General features: G+C 42.0%; 1 protein-coding gene across 4 annotated transcripts in view; it reads right to left on the bottom strand.

Moving 5' to 3' along the window:
* LRBA (LPS responsive beige-like anchor protein) overlaps window positions 1-13,326 on the bottom strand; it is a 414,817-nt gene extending 401,491 nt beyond the window's left edge. For all 4 annotated transcript variants that reach the window (XM_077300118.1, XM_077300120.1, XM_077300119.1 and 1 more), the window contains exons 1-2: window positions 13,008-13,326; window positions 12,159-12,569 (exon numbers count right to left, since the gene is read on the bottom strand). In XM_077300118.1, the coding sequence (XP_077156233.1) occupies window positions 12,159-12,395 (237 nt within the window). In that variant the 5' untranslated portion in view covers window positions 12,396-12,569; window positions 13,008-13,326. The remainder of the gene's footprint in view (window positions 1-12,158; window positions 12,570-13,007) is intronic.
* Window positions 13,327-15,752: the final 2,426 nt, after the last annotated feature.

Here is a 15,752-nt window from a genome sequence, read left to right as displayed (position 1 = left end):
CATCTATTTCCACCAATCCTTTGTTTGCCAAAAGCCTAAATGGAATACGGCAACACCATAGCTTCTGTCCCAAAGCCTGTAACATGAGATTGTGAAAGTGGGATGGGTCATGGCATGCCAACATACAGCAGGATGGGAGTGAACTGAAACAGACATACAACATGGTAGGAGAAAAAGTGATATTGGTTATATTGGAAATCCAAATCCAGAAGATTGTAGCAGGTGCAGGAAGGAACATAAAACCGTGAGCATATCTCCAACTTCAGATAGTGCTGAAAATCACTTCTTAATTGTCAGCAAAAATATACCAATTAACAGAAAGATTTCTTAAGAGCATATTGGTTATACGTTTGAAAGTGTTTTCCCTGTACACCTCACTGATGATAGCCTTCAGCCAAGCTATTGTAATTTCATACTAGCTAGCTAGCCTAGGTCAAACCAACACTACTTTGTCATGGACACAATACATATAGACTGAAGTGACAGAACTACGATAGCCAGAGATGTATTCACCAGTGACCTAGAAGAGATTATACAATGACAGCAGAGCACACTTTCATTGAAGAGGAAATTATCATAGTAGTACTAACTGACTTTCCTCTCTTTGCAAGAACATAATGTTTGAACAACATAGACATTTCATCAATGCAAAACCACAGGAGGTTTTCATTTTGTATTTTAAAAAATACTTTTGTAGCTAGTAGAAAGAACAGTAGGTAGAGAAACATGTAGAAGGGGTGTAATATAATGCTGCAGTAGCTGGACCAGGTTGTTCATGTGAAAGCTGGCAGTAAGTTTAAAAGGAGGTAGCTAAACATTACTTATAGAAAATAGCTGAGACAGAATTATCAAAAAAAACCCACAGTTAAAAACAATGAGAATAGGAAAAAACAGTGCTTTCATATAAGAACTTCACTTTGAAAAAAGGAAAGCACACATATAAGAACATAAAGAACTGGCTCTCTAATAGGCTTATCCACACAGAACTATAATTACTTGGTTAATTATTTAGTAGACTTCTAATAAGGACATTCACCTTCCTTTCTAAAACTCATCAATAAGACTGACACCTGGAGTGGTCTAGCAATTTCTGTTTAATAATCCTTTACCTTCAAACCACATTTGTATATGTACTTTCCACTACCCCGCTGTTACATACCGGTAAACCATATTCACTCTGACTGTACAACAGATATCTACAGATAGCAGCCAAGACTTCAGGGAAGGGTTTATACTAAGCTCCTGTATTACAGATGTACATGTCTATATATGAGTCCATGTGAGCTTCAGTTTTAAAAGTCATTACTTCAAAACAGCTGAGAGACAAAGTCCTGTATCTACTAGGAACTTCCTTTTTTACTTGCCTTGATGTCTTAGGACAAGAAAGAATAACAAGATTTCTGACTGGACTAATGTAGACAAGGAAAGAAAAGGAGAAGCCAAACTGCTGGGATACCATGAGCAAGAGGTACTAGGGATACATTTAGACAGCAGTTCAAGTCAACATGAAGCCTCAATGTACAAATATTCAGTTGAATATTGGTTTTATGCAAGTGCTACACTCTTCCCTCCTCTTGCACAGAAGAATCCTGCCTGAAAGCTACTTCTGGTTACCTCAAATATATGAAAATAGCTACATGTCTTAGCCAGAAATAGCTTCCTACTCACAAATGAATATCTAAACGTTCGGGTTAACCCTCAGCTGGAATCCTAATTTGAGCAAGGAAACGCAAAGTAAGCAACGTACTCACATTTAAATGTCACAGATAACTGGAGTTAGATTTAAACCATGATTCATCACGTTCCATACAAGAAGGGAAAAAGCAGACATATGAGCTTGGGAAAAAGTTAGGCTTGTGAACATCAAGGCTCAGCTCAATGCAACATCCACATGCAGTCTCAGGTTACTACACAATATCTTTTAAGTTTGAACAAAGACAAACACAGTCACAGGTTCTGAAGTAATATCTTCAGCCCTGTTCAGTTATATACAAGCTTAACTTAGGAAAGAATCTGACACATTTGTATTATATTCTAGCAACATTAATGCAACAGTCAAGGACTTAGGGGGTCTGGATCCCACGTACCTCAAGGACTGTCTGTTTGCCTATACCTCCCAAGGAGCGACTCACTCCATGCATGCTAACAGCCTAGAAGTCCCTGGCCCTAAAGAAATCTGCCTGACCTCAACTAACTTTTTCATCTTCATCTTTTTCATCTTCAAAAAGAAACATGCTCTGAACACACAAGAAATACATACATATTGGAACAAGCCCACTCAATGGCTGGCCCTGTTCAATCTTACCCTCCAAGGCACCTGGGCACCAGTCATTATCCAGACCTCTTTCTGGTTTTCCAGATCCTTAGAAAGTTTTTCTCTCCCTCTTTTGATACACCTACTGTCACCACCTGGCCTTTGTAGGAATTACCCACTAAGAGGACCAAGGCTCCCATCTTTCCTCCTCTGTGTTGCCATTCTGAGGCACTGCTGCATACTGGTGTCTGTCATGATCTAGAGTCTAGTTACCATGGGGTCAACTTACTGCACTTGTGCACCACTGGGGAATTAGCAACTCTCCAACTGACCTCCCCCAACACCTGGTTTAAAATAGCATCTTCTACTGGTGGAGGTCTATGTGATACAGAAGACAATTACCATTACCAAAAAATATAGCACATTTATTTAAAATAAAATGCCCATATTTATACAGTCAGTAGAGCGATAGATTCAGCAAGGGATCCAAAAGAAAAATGTAATGATGAAATCACTCTGCCCATCATTCTGTACATGCCCTAGCTGATCTTATTCTAAGGTGTGCTCCTTAACTTAACTGAGGAAATGTCCGTGCACACAAAAGCTCTTACCTTGAATAAACTTTGTTGGTCTTAAAGGTGCCATTGGACTCTAAATTGGTTATTTTAAAAACTTCCCATTACCTTGGAGTTTTGGTTCAGGCCTGAAATCCTCCAAATGACAATGGTGGCCATAAGGAGCCTACATGTAAGAACTTCTGCCTCTTAGAGAGCATCAGCCAACAAGAACTTCCCCCCACACACACTATGGCAAGAGGTTGTATTATGTGTGTTTGCTATCCCCTTCACAGAACAAAGAAGCTTTTCCTCAAATCTCTAGCAAGGTGGATTACAAAAGATGAAAAATAATTCTGGCAGATGGTAAAAGTCTCCAATAGGCAATGCAGTAGGACTAGGATTTACAGACTGGAAAAACAACTTAGCAAAAACTGTCTAATGCAACAAAAGCTGTCAGAGACATGACACATCATAATGAAAAACGACATTACAAACATAGATGACATTGTAGTACCAATGAAGACAATATGTACAATAAACATTACAACAGACTACAATAGCATTCTTAAGTTGTTCCATTATATTTCAGCTCTAAAACTTTTTAAAATGCTCTCCTGAACACTTCAATCTTGCACTTTCTAACAAATTCCACAAGGTAAACAAGAGAATCTGTGCAAAGAGGCAGTTGCCAATCTTACCCATTTGCAGGATGGCACCATTAGAAAGCTTTGATCAGGAGAGTGAAGCCAGTGCAGCAGCACATAACAGGAGAGGCAGTCTTGCAGCCTAAGATAATTAAGGGCTTTCGAGATGATGGCCAGAACCATGAATTGTACTAACTAGTGGAATTTCTGCAGAATGGGTGTGACATGCATGGTTTGCTTTGTTCCAAATAGTAGCATTCTGTACCAACTAGAGTCTCCTAGCTGGCTTTGAGAGCAGACCCACATTGAGGGAATTACAAAATCTAGCCTCCAAGTAACTATACAATCTATCCAAGTATCCAGTTCAGTCAAATCAAGCGGGTTATCTTCTGAGGTTACTGAAACTGAAGAAAATGTCTCTTTTGCAACTGCACTAACTTGCTTCTCTAGCAATAAAGCCAGATTCAGTGTAACGCCTTAGCCCTTAATCAAGTCAGCAAATATCATCAGGACCCAATGCAAGTGAGAAACACAATATCCTAAAAGACCTCCCAACTAATACTACCTCTCTAGTCAGGATTCAGTTTCAATCTATTCATCCTTTTGTATTTAAGTACAGTAGTCAAGAGCTCATGAGGACCTCTACAGTATCATCAGGCAATATAAATAGAGATAGACAGCTGAGTATCTTTCGCGTATCAGTGACAGCTAGGGCTGCCACCTTTCAGGCGATAGCTGGAGAACTCCTGGGATTACAACAGATCTCCATGCACCAGAGATCAGTACACTTGAAGAAAAGGACCACTAGAAAAGAAGATGGATATGGCATTAATACCCCAGTCAAATCCTTTATCTCCAAACTCCAAAATCTCCAGGTATTTTCCAACCTCGAGTGGCAATCCTTAGGATGGTTTGTTTCAAAATCAACAAATAATTTATGAAAGACTGAAGACAATGGAAGATAAGGCAATTTTCCAAGGAGAAGGACCAGTTTTAGAAATGCTCATTCAATCAATATTTAGGAAGCAGCACCAACTAAAGATTAACCAATGATAATAAAACTCTCATAGCTAGCCACCAAATTATACTTCTGCCTTTGAAACTAGATTTCACTTAAAAGGTGTTCTGCTTAGGTAATTCTGCTTAGTACTGCACTATAAAAATGCTAAAGAGCTTCTCTGTTTTGAATAAGATTAAGATTTTGGGGGTTTTTGGTTGCTTTTGTAAGCCACCTCTGGCAGGTTCCTGAAGAAGTGGCATACAGATTTTCTAAATAAATTAGGAACTCAGACATACAAAGTCTAACTTCAATTTTTTTTGTTTTTGTTTTTATGTGCGAAGTCGTGTCCGACCCATCGCGACCCCATGGACAATGATCCTCCAGGCCTTCCTGTCCTCTACCATTCCCCGGAGTCCATTTAAGTTTGCTTCAACTTCAAAGGACAGGTTAATACTAAGATAACAGTAATATGCGAGTTTTGTAATACAATAGTAATTTGTATTTGGCAATGCTGATCACCACTTTGGGGTTGGGAGGCGAATTTCCTCCAGGCCATACTGGCCAGGGATTCTAGGTTTTATTTGTGTGTGGGGGGGGTGCTCATTGGACATGGAATTTGGGGTCACTGTGGGTGGACAGGTAGTAGAGAGTTTCCTGCATTCTGCAGGGGGTTGAATTAGATGACCTTGGAGGTCTCTACCAACTCTATGATTCTATGAAAATACTACAATGAAGTGATTTCCAACATAGGACAACTTCATAATTACTTTTAAGTTTACATTTCCTAGGAGTTGTACACTGTCTGAGATTCACTCAACTTACCTTTATGAGGTGATTCATTTATAACATTTGATGATATCAGAAAGAAAGAGGATAAAAGTTGTGGAATAAGCTGATAATTTCAATTGTAGCTGTACTATAGTAATTTTAAAGTGTTTAATATGAATATGTCTGATTTTCGTGCATTGGTCTCCCACCAGCAATTGCCAGTGAAAACCTCACTCTATGCACCGCCTTGCATTTCTGTGTTCAGCAATGCAAGCATAGCTAAGAAAGCATTGACCCCAACATCCTAATATCCAACCCACTCTCAAATCAAGTTTACATAATCTGCAGAAAGTATGAAGCAAGAACAACATGTTTCAATGCTATTTGAGACAAACCATCCCAAATTGGGGAGGTCAGGCAAGCTTCGGGGACAAAATTCCAGAGGGATCCACACTGTAGAGAAGAAAACAGGCAACATTTGCCTTCTGCTAGTGGGAATAGAAGAGACAGAAAGAGTACTTTTGCCCACAGTTCCTCTGCTAGAGCTTCCCAAGCATTTTATCATTACAGTTCCCCTGACTCTCAGCATCAGTTTTAAGGGGTTGTTGGGAAAAGTGGGGGAAGCCTGCAAGCACCATAAGATCACTTCCTATATTTGTCCTTATTTCAATAAGTACAAACATTATTTAAAAGCAAATGGTTAAATTGCACTTCCGAGTAGTTTTGTTGCTTTGGTGGCAAACACACCTGTATATAATTGAGAGGTTTGGAAAATAGTCTTGCAGAACACAATATTCAAGTGGGTAGCTGGTCTGAAGTAGTAGAACAAAGTTTAAGTCTAATGGCACCTTTACAACCAATAAAGGTTTATTCAAGGTGTAACCTTTCATGGACACAGTACACTTCGTAAGACAATGAGAAGGGAGTTACAAGACCCCATATATAAGTAGAGAGCAGATCATGGATTAGTACTAAGCAGAGTGAAGATGTTTACCAGACACAGGGGTCTGGGAGATAAGTTTATTAGGTCATCATGTGCTTGGGTTCAACTCTGTGGTGCGGGAAACATAGTAAAGGGAATAAAAATGTCAATATTAAAGATTAATGGACAAGTGCACTCCCAGTTGTGGAAACAGAGTAATTAAGACAGCCTGTCAATATGCTCCACTCATCTCTACCTAAACATGGAGGCCTCCAAACAAGTGCAGAGTTCTATCCTCAAACCTGAGAATTAAATTTCAGTCTCCCATTATAAATGACATTACATTATATCATTCATTATGGTTCATTACAATCCACTATTCAATTCTATTGTCCCAAATAATAAGAGGGGATTATTTTGTTAGGAATGTAGATAAGGGTTGGGTGAGATTAGCATAGGTAGCAAGGTAAGAAACCAATATCCCTATTGAATCCTGGGGATTCTGTTGTTCTTTATGTTATAGTAACTTGCAAGAACAGACTGAATGTAACATAATGATAGTGTCAGAAACACACTTTGACTGTTTGCAGCAACTAAGAGCTCAAAAAGTTTATTTTTTCCATAATAGTGGAGGGCTAAGTGCATGTACACAATTATAGCTTCTTTCCCCACTATCCACTACTCTAAAGATCATTTAAACTAAAGAAGAATAACAATAACAAATTGAAATGGGATTGGGGATGCTGATCCTCATATTTTACCTTCTTTAGCTACAAAATGTACTAAAATTTGCATCCTTGGCCACTGTTTTTTTTTACATCTTTGAAGTTAGGTAAAATATTACTACTTTTAATATAAGCTGTATCATACAGCTCAAGGAAGTCAAGGATCTATTTCTTAGGGTGGATCTTATGTATCAGTCCCATATGATCAGCTACGTTTGCCTCAACTCCACACATCAATTCCATAAGTGGTTCAAGTGATTCACAAAAGGACCAGATTTTAAATAACCAGAGACAAAACAATATGGAGGACTACACATTATGCCTCAGCTATATAATTAGGAATAATGCAAATCACCACTTTGGGTTCAGGAGACAAATTTCCTCCAGGACAGACTGGCCAGGGATTCTGGGGTTTGTTTGTTTTTGGGGGGGAGCATCATCTGGGCTTGGGGTAACTGAGTGGGCAGGTATTTCTGAATTTCCTGCATTCTGCAGGGGGTTGGACTAGGTTACCCTGGAGATTCCTTCCAACTCGATGATTCTATGGTTCTATGAACTGCCTAGTTCATAATGGTCAGCTTTTATCTAGTTTACTAGAAGTTCCTCTCCAGAATGAAAAAAAACCGTTCTGTTTATGCACCTACAATACAGCGTTCATGCTTACCAGGTTGCTTTTGTAGGCATACATATAAAATTATGGTCAATAATAGAGTTAAACCTAAGAAGTACATATAAGCAAACTGCACAACTGAAAATATTTCTACGTCTATCTTTTGGCTAAACCCTGGATACTAATTATAGCTCATGCAAACGGTTCCAAAGGGCCTTAAGGCACCAAGAATCTATGCAGTCCTTCTGCTATTGGGCCGTAAGTCCACAGCAGAGGGATTGCATAGTTGAACAGCGCTGGGAAGCTCCCAAACAAGGAAACTGTACAATTCCTCTGCTAGTCTGACTAAGCTTTAGGAAGTTTCATAACACAAGTGAGCTATAGCATAAACAGAGACCCTTTTTATGCCTTCTGTAAGCTCTCCTTCCAGTGATCACCACCCTGAGCTGGTCACAACTGTAATATTTTTATTTTATTTATTCACTAGAGGCAAAGCCTGGTGCATCCAGGGAAACAACGGGTGCCAGGATGCACACCAGCACTGTGGCCTTCCTGGGGGCTGGCTACATGGAAAAAGCTCCTGTCCACCCCTGGACTCTTGAAACCCCACCTCCAAACCTCAATGAACATTCCTGACACAGGAGTCACCAACCTCCAGGTACGGCCTGGAGATCTCCTGGAATCGGAGGTCATCTGCAAACAATACAAATCAGTTACCACCCCCCCCAAAAAAAAATGGCTGTTTTGGAGGGGGGATTCTGCAATAATAACTCATCTCCAGGCTTGGAAGGGGGGAACTCCATGGCACTGTGCTGCAGAGAGGTTGCAGGATGCCAATCTCCAGTTGAGACCTGGGAATTTGATGGAATGCAACATAGATCAGCCAAAATAGATCAGTCCCCCTGGAGAAAAGGGCTACTTGAGAAGGGGGACTCTCCAGCTTTGGATCCCACGGAGGTGCAGGGATGCCAGGTTCCAGGTAGGAAACAAAGAAATGTTGTGGCAGTAATTGCCAATAAGAATAAATGTCAAATAATTGATAAACTTGTCATCATTTCTTCCTTCAATGAAAATATTTAATTGATAGCAAAATTTGCTTGAAGAATGGAAAACCATTCTTCAGTTCAGTTCATTATCAAAATCAAAAACAGTTGTATGTTACAATCAAACATGAAAACATTGGCTGGCAAAGAGGGTTTCTCAATTACCGCCTCTATGTCAGCTTTTCTCAACTTTTTTACCATTGAGAAACTCCAGAAATATTCCTCAAGTTTTGAGAAACCCCAGAAAGGGAATCTCCAGGTCCCAGCTGAAGGCTGGCATCCCTGCCACTGTTCAGGGATGCCAGCCTACAAGTGGGACCTGGAGAACCCCCAGAATGAAAGCTCTGCTCCAGATTGCACAGATCAATTCCACTGGAGGAAAGAGCTGCTTAAGGCAATGGCAATTTGTACAGCTTGGTGGAGTGGTTAAGAGAAGCAGCTTCTAATGTGGCAAGCCGGATTTGATTCTCTGCTCTTCCACATGCAGGATGACCTTGGGCTAGTCACAGGCCTGTTAGAAACTGTCCTCACAGAGCAGTTTCCCTCAGAGCTCTTTAGGCCTCACCTACTTTACAGGTAGGTGAGTACCCAGCTTGCTGGGGGGTAAACGGTAATGACTGGAGAAGGCACTGGCAAACCACCCCGAATTGAGTCTTCCATGAAAACGCCAGAGGGTGTCACCCCAAGGGTCAGACATGACCCGGTGCTTGCACAAGGGATACCTTTACCTTACCTTACAGGGAGTCTGTTGTGGGTAGAGGAAGGCAAGGCAATGAAAGGCAGGGGATAAAAAACAACTCTTCTTCTACTGGGAAACAGTGTCTCCCCCCTCCACATATCGTCATGGCCTCAAGGTGCTTCTTTGCCCCATCTGCAGTTTCCCTTTCTTGCATGCCATTGGTCTCAAATTTGCTTGTTGTGATGGTCTTGGAAAGACTGTAGCAAGGAGGCATACATATGGATCTTCCCAGTCCCACCCATATCAGCATTATTTTCCCTGCTGCAAGTGCTTCTGATAGTTACCCCAAACCATTTCTCCCTTCTCAGATTGAAAATTCTATACTTCACATGACTTACTCATGAATAAACATTCTCAGGGAAGAGGTTTTTCCTGGATCCCAGAGGGCTGGCCTGGGGCTCTCCAGAAGACATGCAGGAGATGTGCCAGGAAGCAGCTCGCTCCCCCCCCCCCATGTCCTCTGAGTTGAAAGAGGCCAGGACAGACCTTCCCTGGCTGAGGGCTATCTCATATTGGGGGAATATTTTTGAGGGGGCAATAATGTTGGGGGCAAATTGTCTGAATGCAATTTTATCTGATTGGCACTCATTGGCAGAGTACAATTTGAACTGATTGGCAGAGTGCTTTCTCACTCTATGGGTAGCACGCCCCCAGGGAGGGCCAATCAGGTACGAGTGAGCAGTCATCTTGAGCTTTATTAATGTTTAATAATGAAATGATGATATCCCACCCTTCTACCTGATGGGGAACCAAGGTAGCTTACATCATTCTCCTTTCATTTTTTTCCTCACAACAACCCAGTAAGGAAGCTGAGAGAGTATCACTACTCTATGGTAACTCAGCAAGTTTCCATGGGATAAGTGGGAATTTGAACCACACTGGTGTCATTTATAAAGCTCTAATGGTTAAGTTATTAAGTTTTCATTTAACATGAGGCTTTTGGAAATAAAGCTCAAATAATACATTTTATGCAAGTTACATTGCTTGCCTCTGTGAGAACTACCTTGCCAGCTCCAAGTTTGCAGGAAGAACCTAGGGAGGATAGTGGGCGGGGCCTAAGCAAGATATAATTCCATAGAGTCCAGCCTCCAAAGCATCCGTTTCTTAGAGGAACTAAACTTGGTCATCTGAAGAACAGCTGCTATTCCAGATCTCAGGCCTCATATGAAAGTTGTCAACCCTATAGGCCACTGCTACCTGTTGAACATTCATTACACTTCTATCCTATTTTCCTTTAAAAAAACTACTGACTGGAGCTTCCAAAGTAATGATGTGTACTCCTCCCAGAGCTTATGGCACTGCTCACCTGTTACCTCTTCCCTTCTGGCCTTTCTTATCTGGAAAGTCTTTCACAATGAAAGCTCCTCTCAGACAAATTGGCTCCCCCCACCCCCTGCCAAATTGAAAGCTTAAACATAACCTCATCCACCAGGCTTAGGAAAATTAAACTTTCACTTTCATGATCTGAACTCTATAACAATAGCTGCTTCCATAATGTGCTAGGCTTCTGAACTACACAGTCTTTTTTCTCTCCAAATCTAATCCTGCACCTGCTGTCCTCTCTGATCTCCTTTCATCATTGCTTGGATTACCACTGTGTGCCCTCACCAAGAGATTGTTCCTGAAACTTGAAACCTCAGTTACCTGGATGTTTATAAGCCACCCCACACAAAAACACCATGCAGAAAAGAATGGGTGATATATTCTTCCACTCCACAGCTCGCTATTCTGAAGCTTATGGTGAACCGGTCTTTCATTCGTACCGGAAGTACAAGCATTGTCATATTTGGTGCTGTGAGTGTAAAGTACTTGAGCATTTGTAGTAAGAGACTTGTTCTCAACTTAAGCTACACCACAATGATTCAAAGAAGGGCTTAAAGAACACAGAAAAGATTCCCGTATGTGTTGCAGCTCACTTTGGCTGTAAAGTTTCCACCAATTTTTTCAAGGTTTGTACTAATCCTCTATTACCAATGCTTGAGAGAGAGTGGCCCAAAAGTTTGCTCCACAGAGCCCTAAAAGTCTCTCATTGAGGGGTTCTGCCTCTCTTCATTTAAGTTATTTTGGAAAACAGTTGAAAATATAGTGATTGACCAGACATATCCAACAGCATCAACTAGTAGAATTTCTGGAAAAAGGTAACCTTCATCTAATCCCCCTAAAACTCATATTAGGAAAACATTACCTCTTTATAATCAGAACTTCACAATACAAATTAAAATTTGCTACATCAATCATGAACTTATTATGGTTTATGCTAATTATTGTATCAGTATAATATTAAAGATAATGTTACATCAGCAGTACAAATACATCAGCACATATATCTGCATCAAGATCCTGTTTGGTTTTATGAAGCTGAAAGTAAAGAAAGTTGCTTGACAGAAGCTGTACCTTTTTTTTTTAAAGCATTAGTGAAGAGACTAAGTAGGAAGAAGGAGAGAGGAAAAATAAGACTTATAACTACTACTGGCCTAGGAAATAATTCCTTCAAGAACAAGTTACCTCACTGTCCTGTGAGAAAAGAGGTGAGCAAATATTTAGTACTCAAGTCAAGATTAAAGCAATAAAAGCATGGCTAGACTTCACATATTTTTTCCTTTAAGCCCTCCCTCCTACTGGAGCTAGATATGCCAGCCTCCAAGTGGGACCTGGAGATCCCCCAGAACTGCAACTCATCTCAGGACTACAGAGATAGTGCCCCTGGAGAAAATGGCTGCTTTGGAGGACCTATGGCACTGTATCCCACTGAGGTCTCTGTCCTCCCCTTGTTGTCCCAAAAGCTCCAGTTTTCCAGCCTGGACCCGGCAACCTTACCCCGCCAACCCCCCCCCCCATCAGTGGCCAAAGGGGACCTGGCAACTACTTGGAGAAGTGCAGAAGGAGACAGACTTACCAGATTAAATACAGTTTCTACGATATCCCTGTTGGACACTTCACCAACTTCCACCAGTCCAGTCAGAACAGCAAATTTCATTCTAATACCCCGGATAGGAATTCCTGGATTCAAAGGCTGTAGCTGGCCTCCAGATTCAACGGTGGTTCTCGCTTTTCCTCCACCAGTATCACTTCCCCCTCCTCCATCATCACCTGTTGGCTGAGGAGGAGAAGCCTGTTTCTCTTCACTAGCCATGGCTAGCTTCTTTAGAGTCACCCAAGAAAGCCAGTCCTCCAGATATAAGGGTGTGCAATCAACAGCCTGATTCTTGAGGTCTACTTCTGAAGCACCTCAAACACAGCCAGGTGCCCTGAGCTCCAGAAATCTTGTTTCTTCTTTCTCAACAGCAGGACCTGCAATCCTTGGGACCTAAAGATTCCATACAGCAACAATCATTATGCAAGCAGGCATGGTTTTAAAGAGCTGAAACCCGGCCGTCTAACTGTACAACTCTCCTCCATTACCTTTGCACACACCCGCTCCCCACCCCCTCCCTCCGCTCCGCTCCGCTCCCAAGGAAATAAGGGCAGACGCAACCGCATCATGCAGGTAAGCGCCTCCCTGCTGCATTCTTGGTCGAACATTAAACTTGCACGCAAGGAAGCCGGAGCTGGACTCCTAAAGAGAATTTCTGAGAGAGAATTCGCTCCTCCTCCTCGCTTGCCCGGTGCTGCTTCTGCAGTAGTGCCTCCTGCTCCCGTCCTTGCGCCTCGCCAGCCGAGGCACCACAAGGCGTGCGGCTCCCGGCCCCGCGGCCAGTCACAGGTGCAAGGACAAAGTAGGGCCGGCAAGGAAGTTGCGACTCACCCCGCTCCGCTTCTCGCCTCGCCTGCTAACGGGGCCAGGGGGGAGCGCAAAGGCTCTTCTGACGCCAGGGGCGGGAAGGTGTTGCTCCTGTGCTACCCCCAACACCTTGGCGCTGCCCGCGCGGATCCGGGGGCGGGGGGGCGGGGGTGGAGCTCCAGCGCTCGGAAAGGAGCCTGAAGTTTGTGCAGCCGCCTCACTCCGCAGCCACCGCCGCCCGCTCCTCCATCGCTTGCTTGCTTCCTGCCCGCCTCAGCAGTTGCTACTGCTGCTCTCTGCCGCCATGACAGCGCTGAGCTAAGCCCCAGGAGTGTTGCCCGGCGAGCGGCAACGCGCCTGCGCGGAACGGGAGGGGAGGGGCGGGGAGGCGAGAAGGGCGCAGAGGTTTAGGGAAAGGCGGTGGCCGCGCAGGCTCAGGTGAGCTCAGGTGTGTCCAGGTGAGCGGTAGGCGCTGCCCAGGAGGAAAGGCGGGGCAAGCGCTTTCAGCACTTTCCCCGCCTGCAGGAGAGGATGGAGTTTCCAGCAAAGGCCGCTGTGAGCAGATGCGAAGAAGGCGTGCCGTGTTAATCCTTTTCTCGTTTCGGATTAGGCGGCTAAAGTAAGCCCTGAGTCCAGAGCTGCTAGCCAGTATTTTTAGACAGTTCCGAGAAGGCTGAGATGGAGGAGATCGGTCGGGTGGTCTGTGAAATATAGCACTTTGGAGGTTCACGAACTGCTATGGTTAGCTTAAAAACTACATGGTGAAATGTCAATTTTATTCTGTTAATACGGATTATTGTTCCACCCAACATGAAGAATCTTTTGCTGCTTGTAACAGACACATGTGTAATTAGTTTTTAAAAATCATTTTGGTCTCCCTGGGCCTGCATTCCGTTCTGCACTAGTTTTAGCACCATCATACACATCTACAAGAAAAAAATAAAAAAAAATTAGGCTGCAGTGGTATGACTGCTTTAATTTTGTAGTGTCCTGTTGAAATCAATCAAACTTCTGAATAAATATTCACAGGGACTGGCTGTCCATATTATGGATGACATTTTTCAGAATTGATTCCAGATGTCTGCAGTGATGGGCTATATTTGCCATTCTATGGTACAGCTCTGCTGTAACTTAAGTTGAGAATGAAGAATGTGGAATAAGAGTATAATGTGATTAAATCATTAACTGAATTGAATATTGGTTGTGCATTGTTCAGTGTACTTTGTGCTTTCATGGGCCATATCAATATGGTAAATAGACATATGGCTGCTAAGGTAATTATGAATTTACTGTGCAGTGGGAACATTTTTGGACCATCAATACTGTCTGAGTGGCCAAAGTAACAAATGCCTAATCATGACACATAGTTATGACCATGTTGCATTTTCCCTAGTACAGTATTCCCTAGTACAATATTTTTATTTTCCTTCATGATTATTTCTGCATAGAGAACTATTATTACGTGTAGTGTCTTGACAGCCAGCCCATAAGCAATACTCAAACATGTAGGTATGAAAAGTTGATAACTCCACCCCTATTATATTTTTTTCTCTCATCAGTTTCTTGTTGTTTTGTTGTTGTTGTTTTGGATTTCTCCATAAATTATAACTCCTATCTTGGGGGGGGGGGTCAAAACTCCAGTGAACATAGGCCTGAATTGATTTCACATTGCTTGTCCTGATCTACATACTGTGCTTCATATCATCACAACCTTTTAGAGAAACATTTGTATCTTTCGATGAAAATGAAAAAGCAACTGAGAGCAATCCTATTCAAGTATATTCAACAGGGCTTACTGCCAGAAAAATGTTCTTAGATGGCACTGTAGGTGCTGATGGTGGTTTTCTGTAGAACTAATCAAAGGGTTAAGGCAGCCTTTCTCAACTTGCTTCAGGCGCCAAAAATCTCAGAAGTGGCACAATCATACAGAATATGATTGGGAAGCAGATTTTTGTACACTGCCACCTCAGGCCCCTCCTTTTCCCATCCCCTCCAGACCCATCATTGGCCAATGGGGGGGGGGTAACATACCTAATGAATGTTTAACAAATGTAACAAATATTTTAACATTAGTTAATTCCCATCCATTCAGAAAACCCTGCCAGGGCTGGCAAGAAATCCTAGGGTTTCACAAAAGTCTGAGAAAGCCTGGGTTAAGGTAAAGTGTACTGGAAAGAAAAATTGTTGATGTCAACAGTACAAAGTAGTATGAGAAGAATTAAATGAAATAAGATACAGTAAAATATTTCCATTGTCTTTACCAACAGCTTTATTATTTGAGTCTCATTTGCATAATAAATGAATGTATGTTTCATTTAGAAGAGAGCAGTTCCAGTAACCTTGCAAGCACCCTTTGCATCAGGCAAAAACTGACTCAGTCTCATCTACTGAATCATCACTGCTACTTCTGCCGCCCTGCCTTTTTCCCTATGTGCTATTCACATTCAAACTCATGACCTCATGGCTTAGAAGTGATATTTACATAAATGTGAAGAATACATATTTAGCAATTCAGGATCAACATCTCAGCACAAAAATGACCATGAGATTGCAAAGCTACATCTTTCATATGAAACCCTGACACTGGTATATGAATGCACGTAGTTTGGACGAGTTCCTTGTGTGTAACCACAAAATGTTCCTTTTCATGTTATTGCTCTTGAACTTCCTGTTATTATTTTCCTGGGTTCAAAAGTCTGCAAATCAGTTGACAAAAACCACATTATGTGTTCTTTGCAAACCTTCATCAGTTACATAACTACTTATTTA

The sequence above is a fragment of the Paroedura picta genome, chromosome 10 (genome assembly GCF_049243985.1).
Source record: "Paroedura picta isolate Pp20150507F chromosome 10, Ppicta_v3.0, whole genome shotgun sequence".
Classification (NCBI taxonomy): domain Eukaryota; kingdom Metazoa; phylum Chordata; class Lepidosauria; order Squamata; family Gekkonidae; genus Paroedura; species Paroedura picta.
Note: the sequence above shows the minus strand (reverse complement) of the source record. Positions and strands in the feature narration are given on the sequence as shown.